This window comes from Parus major, unplaced genomic scaffold, assembly GCF_001522545.3.
Source record: "Parus major isolate Abel unplaced genomic scaffold, Parus_major1.1 Scaffold341, whole genome shotgun sequence".
Taxonomy (NCBI): domain Eukaryota; kingdom Metazoa; phylum Chordata; class Aves; order Passeriformes; family Paridae; genus Parus; species Parus major.
The window spans coordinates 114,255-120,215 of NW_015379283.1; the positions used below are offsets into that span (position 1 = coordinate 114,255).

The 5,961-nt window shown below is 62.8% G+C and overlaps 2 protein-coding genes across 4 annotated transcripts in view; both read left to right on the forward strand.

Annotated features, from left to right (window-relative positions):
* The first annotated feature begins 1,373 nt into the window (after positions 1-1,373).
* LOC107198826 (atherin-like) lies at positions 1,374-4,047 on the forward strand. The gene is made up of 4 exons (XM_015616051.3): positions 1,374-2,040; positions 2,329-2,422; positions 2,750-2,861; positions 3,410-4,047. The coding sequence occupies exons 1-4, from the start codon at positions 1,992-1,994 to the stop codon at positions 3,572-3,574; spliced, it is 420 nt and encodes a 139-aa protein (XP_015471537.1). The 5' UTR covers positions 1,374-1,991; the 3' UTR covers positions 3,575-4,047.
* Positions 4,048-5,748: 1,701 nt separating this feature from the next.
* The window catches only part of MAP2K7 (mitogen-activated protein kinase kinase 7), an 8,934-nt gene continuing 8,721 nt past the window's right edge, over positions 5,749-5,961 (forward strand). The window contains exon 1 of one of the 3 annotated variants that reach the window (XM_033511551.1): positions 5,749-5,926. In XM_033511551.1, the coding sequence (XP_033367442.1) occupies positions 5,803-5,926 (124 nt within the window). In that variant the 5' untranslated portion in view covers positions 5,749-5,802. The remainder of the gene's footprint in view (positions 5,927-5,961) is intronic. The other 2 variants (XM_015616072.2, XM_015616073.3) reach the window with 2 other exon arrangements.

Below are 5,961 nucleotides of genomic sequence, written 5' to 3' on the forward strand. Positions count from 1 at the left end.
GGGAGAGCGGCGGCGGGGAGGGCGCGGAAGGTGAGGAGGGGGCGTGAGGGGGAGCGCGGCAAGCGGGGAAGCGGTGAGGGGCTGAGAGGAATGGGGGTCGTGAGGGGACACCGGGGGGCTGAGGGGAATCTGCGGGGTCTGAGGGTCATGAGGGAGAGCTCGAGAATGGGGTTCCGGGGGTCGTGAGAGGGCACCGGGGGGCGGGTGGTCGTGAGGGGCCGAGGGCACCGGGGGGCTCTGGGAGCAGGGGACATTGGAAAGGGGTCTGGGGATCGTGAGGGGGAGCGTGGGAAGGGGACGAGACGTGAGGGGAAGAGGTGGGTCCCTGAGGACCTGAGGGGTTCGAGGGCCGTGAGGGGGGAGCACGGGAAGGGCTGGGAGACTCCGGTGGCTGAGAGGAGTGGAGGGGCCCGGAGGTCGTGAGGGGGCACCGAGGGTCTGAGCTCTGAAAGTAACGGGGGGCCCTGTGAGGGGGACACTGGGGGAAGGTTCGGGGGTCGTGAGGGGTCACAGGGATGCCTGAGGTGGTTCTGAGAGGATGGCAGGTGTGAGGGTCGTGAGGGGGAGTGCGGGAAGGGGAAGGGGGTTGAGGGGAAGGAGGGGCCCGGGAATCGTGAGGGGGCCCCCATTGGGAGAGCCCTGAGGGGAACAGGGGGCTCTGTGAGGGGGACCCTGAGGGGACACTGGGGAGGGGGCTGGGGGTTATTAGAAGGCACCAGGGTCTTGAGACATTCAGGGGTCATGCAGGGGAGCTGGGAGGGCTGAGGGGATGGCCCCCTGAGGGCATGGAGGAGACTGGGGGGCTCTAGGAGGGTGACCCTGAGGGAACTGGGGGCAAAGTGGTGGGAATTTGGGGCTGTCCAAGGGTCTTGAGGGCCTGAAGGGGCCGGGGGCTCTGGGGGGACTGGGGACAGGAGGGCTGAGGGGGACAAGGGTGGTGAGTCACTGGGGACCTGGGGGGACCCCTGAAGGGTTGGTGGGGATAAGGGGGACACAAGGGGGGACTTAAGTGAGTGGAGGGGACCTGGCGGGGAAGGGACACGGGACACAGAGAAAGGAGTCTGGAAGGCTGAAGGGACTTGGGGAGGGACCCTGAGGGGACTTGGGGTCCCGTGAGAGAACTGGGGCAGCTGGGGACTTGGTGGGGCTGAAGGGGGCACCCTTTAGGAGACCTCTGAGGGGATTGGGGAGCCTGAGGACATGGTGGGGGATCCTGAGGGGACAGCAGAGATTTCAAAGGGATGTTGGGGACCCCCAAGAAGACTTGGGTGACTTGGAGAGAGGGGACTTCAGGAGACCTGAGGTGACAGTGGGGATCTGAGGGGGTTTTGGGGGTCACCAAGAGCCAGGACTGGATGAGGGCAGGGGACTGTGAGGTTGGGGGAAACCCCAGGACATGTTGGCAGGGGGACAATGACAGTGCTGGGGTGACAACTCTCGCGGGCGAGTGCAGAATTTGGGATGCCCTGCAGGACTGTAGGGATTCATTTTAGGGGGTGTCCAGGATTTGAGGGGGCGTGGCTTTCAGGATTGAGGGTGTTCTGAATTTTTTGGGCACAGGGTGGTGTCAAACTATATGGGGGTCAAGGTGCAACTTTGGAGCCCCTGTTTTGGTGGGGCTGTAGGTTTTGATGTCAGGGTTATAAATTATTTTAGGGGCTGCAGACTTTCAGGGGACTGTAGGTTGTAGGGGGAGGTCCAGCTTAAGAGGTTCTCTGTGGGGTGATGTCAATGCTGTACTTTTGGGGGCCCCCCAGCCCCCCTGCAGCAGCAGCGAGGCCTCAGCACGGGAGGAGGAGGAGGAGGAGGAGGATGAGGATGAGGAAGATGAGGACGGGACGGGCTCGGAGGCCTCGGAGGATGCGGGGCCCCCCCGGCAGCTGAATGGGGAGGGCCGGGGGGGGGGCCCCCTGCGCCCCCCAGGGCAGCCGCCCCCCGAGCGGCCCCCCCAGCCCAAGGCCTGCGCCCCGGGGGAGGGGGGCTGCCAGCACATGGCCCCCCTTAAAAAGGAGGGGGCCTTTGGGCAGCCCGACAGAGCAGGTACTGAGTGGGGAGGGCAGTTTTGGGGGGGATGGGTGGGGAATTTGGGGTGCTGAGGGCAGTTTTGGGGTGGTGGGTGCAGTTTTGGAGATACAATGGGCAGTTTGGGGCTGCTGGACTATGGGGGTTTGAGTTTGGGGGTGCTGGGGGGCAGTTTAGGGGTGGGGGATCAGTCTGGGCTGTAGGGTCAGTCCAGAGGGTGGATAGTCATTTGGTGCTGGGGGTCAGTCTGCCGTGTGCGGTCAGTCAGGGCTGACCCAGGGGTGTGACCTGTTGGTGTTCCTGCAGTGTCCCCGGCGCTGGCAGGGGCAGAGCCATCGGTGCCACTGTCCCCAGGCCGGCCGGGCCCCCAGGCTGCCGAGGGGGCCCCATTCAGCTGCACGTGAGTTAGGGGCCAGTGTTCCCTTGTGTCCCTCTGTGTCATGCATGTGCCACCCTCTGTGTCCCCCCGAGTGCCTTGTGCCCCACCCAGTGTCTCCCTGTCCCCATGACCATTGTCTCCATGTCCCCCTGTGACCGTGTCCCTGTGTCGCCCCCCTGTTGCTGTGACCCTGTCCCCATACTGTCCACTCTCCAATGTGGCCATGTCCCAGTGTCCCTCTGTTCCTTCCCAGTACTCCAGTGACCGAGTCCCCATGGTGTCCCCATCCCGGTGACCATGTCTGTGTGTCCCTTGCGTGTCTCAGTGACTGTGTCCCCGTGTCCCCAGGGCCGGGCGCAAGGACAAGGCCGTTGATCCGGTGGAGTGGTCAGTGCGGGATGTGGTTGAGTATTTCACCGAGGCCGGCTTCCCTGAGCAGGCCGGGGCCTTCCAGGAGCAGGTGGGGCCACCCCTGTCACCCTGTGTCCCCTCTGTCCCCCAGGTGTCTCCACAGTGTCCCTGGGGCTCCCTCTGTCACTGTGGGTGTCCCCAAGAATGCCTCCCTCCCTGCAAAATTCCTCTACAGCCATCCCTGGCCTCCCACTACCCTGCACGTGTCTCCTCTGTTCCTGGGGGTGTCCCCAAGGTGTCCCCTATATTTTCCCCATTGGTCACCCCCCCTCACCATTGCACCCACCCCCATCCCCCTGTGTCCCCTGGGTGTCCCCATGGCTGTTTTTCACTGTCCCCATGTCCCTATGGCTGTCCCTCACTGTACCCATGTCCCCAGTGTCCCCATGGCTGTCCCTGTCCCCATGACTGCCTGGCACTCTCCCCGTGTCCCCAAGAAATCAACGGGAAGTCACTGCTGCTGATGCAGAGGGTGGATGTATTCGCAGGGCTCTTCATTCCTGTGTCCTTGGGGTGTTCCCTGTTCCCTGAGTGTTCCTGTGTCCCCCAGGTGTCCCCTGTCCCCATGACTGTCCCTCACTGTCCCCGTGTCCCCAGGAGATCGATGGGAAGTCGCTGCTGCTGATGCAGAGGGCCGATGTGCTCACGGGGCTCTCCATCCGCCTGGGCCCCGCGCTCAAGATCTACGAGTACCATGTGAAGCTGCTGCAGCGCAGCCACTTCCAGGATGAGGAGCCCCCCACGGAGCCCTTCCCAGCCTGAGACCCTCCTCCCACAGACCCACGGGGGTGCCCCCAGACCCGTGGGGGCACCCCAGTGTCCGGGAGGGCTCCTCCCTCCCCCTGCTGCTGCACAGAGACTTTGGGGGGTGGGTGGGGGTCAGGGGTCCCACCCCTTTTTGGGGAGTCCCGCCTCTCTTTGGAGGGGTTCCCATCCCTATTTAAGGGGGGTCTTGCCTCTCTTTAATGTTCCACCTCTAATTTGGGGGGGGGTCCTACTCATAGTTGAGGGGTTGCACCTCGCTTTGAGGGCGTCTCATCTCTATTTTGGTGGGGTCCCATCTCTCTTTAGGGGGCTCCCACCCCTCTTTGGGGGTCCCACGTCTCTCTGGGGGATCCTGCCCCTATTTTGGGGGTCCCACCCCTCTTTGACAGGTCTCTCTTTTGGGGGGGCACTTTTCTGGGGGGACACCCCTCTTTTGAGGCATTGCCTCCCTTTTGGGGGGTTCTCACCCCTTATTTGGGGGGCCTTCTCTTTAGGGGGGGGATCATTTCTCCTTTGGGGGGTCCCACCTCTTCTTTGGGGGCTTTCTCCTTGTGGGACCCCTCTTTTAGGGGGGGGTCACTTCTCTTTAGAGGGGTCCACCCCTGTCTGTTGGGGGCTGACCCCTCTTTTGGGGGGTTACCTCTCTCTGGGGCACGCTGGGGGTGGGGACCACTGCTCCTTGTGAGGGTCACCCCTCTTTTGGGGGGCCTCTCTCGGAGTGGGGGATCACCCTCCTTGAGGGAGCCCCCTTTTTAGGGGATCCCCCTTTGGGGGGGATTTTTACCGCTGGGGGAGGGGGTTGGGGGGCTCTGTCCGAAGATGATTTAACCTTGCCCCATTCTGTGCCCCCCCCCCCCCCCCCGCAAATTGCGGTGCAGACCCCCCACCCCTTGGCCACGAGGGGGGGAGACCCCCCTATTCCCCCCTCCCCGCAGTCTGTGCCCCTACCCCTTCCCCGGGCCTGGTTCGTTTTGGCTTTTTTAAATAAAAACAGAAAAATGAAACATACAGATTCTCGACGGTTGTAGTGGGGGGACTTTTGCGGGGTGTCCTCCCTTTCGGGGGGTCCTCCCGCCTTAGAGTCTCCCCCAAAAGGGGGGATCTGGGTGGAATGGGGGAGCCATTGGGGGGCTATTGGGAGTCTCCGAGCCGCCCAGTGATCGGAGGGTGCTGCGCATGCGCTGGTCCTCCCGCCCGGCAGGGGGCACTTGCGTTGTTCGCCTACGGGGAGCCCCCTCCAGCCCTGGAGGCAACGGCGCCTTAGCGCCCTCCTCTGCGCTTGCGCCGTCCCGCAGCTGGCTCTACTGCATCCCTATGGCGGCTGGCAGTGCCCAAGGGCCCCACTGCATAAACAAGCCTCGACTGCCCCAAAACAGTCTCAGGCTTCGCTAAAAGAGGAAGAACTGCCCCCAAAGTGCCCCAGAAGTAACCTCAGACGCTACTAAAGCCACAAATGCCCCAACACTCCTAATGTGCTTCGAGCCGCTCTAAAACATCCCCAGTCCCCTATACAGCCCTTCTGACACAGAAAATCTAAATAAGCTCAAATTGCCCCAACATGCCCAAGAAGCCCCAAAAATGTTCATATCGAATCTCCTCCTCCACCGTGTCCCCCTACGGCGGCCGAAGAGGTCCAAAAATCGCTCTGTTCCCCCATCCTTCTCCTCCCCCCCCGCCCTATGGCAGCTAGCGGGGACAAATAAACTTCTGGTTCACTAAATGGTTTACTATTATTATACCTTAATATATTCTGTTTATTTTTATTATAGCTGTGGCTGTTCCGTGTCCCGCTTTCCTAAAGCGGCCGCAGAGACCCAAAAAGCCCTCGCATGCGCAATGGCCGTTCAGCGGTGAAGATGGCGGCGTCCATGGGCCTTCTCTCCGTACGGCGGCCAGCGGGGTCAAAAAGCCGCCGTGCCCCCATCCCGTCCGCCCGCGTCCCCACAGAAGCCAAAGAAACCCAAAACCATTCCTTGTCCTCTCGTCAATTCTCCCCCATCTACAGCGGCGGGTGAGGCTCCCGTTATCCTGCGCATGCGCAGTGAGGGCTCCTGGGGGAGATGGCGGCGAGACTCAAACAATCCCAATATAGTTTTCTGCGCATGCGCAATATCAATCCCGGGGAAGATGGCTGCGCTTTCTGTGCCCTCCCTCTGTACGGCGGCCGGCGTGGGCTCCAAGACCCGCCCCGCGCGGGCCCGGCGCATGCGCCACGCGGGGGGAAGATGGCGGCGTCCTCGCTGGAGCAGAAGCTGTCGAGGCTGGAGGCGAAGCTGAAGCAGGAGAACCGCGAGGCGCGGCGGAGAATCGACCTCAATCTCGACATCGGCCCTGCCCGCGCCCGCCCCAGTAAGCGGGGCCGGGGCAGGCCGGGGAAACGGGGA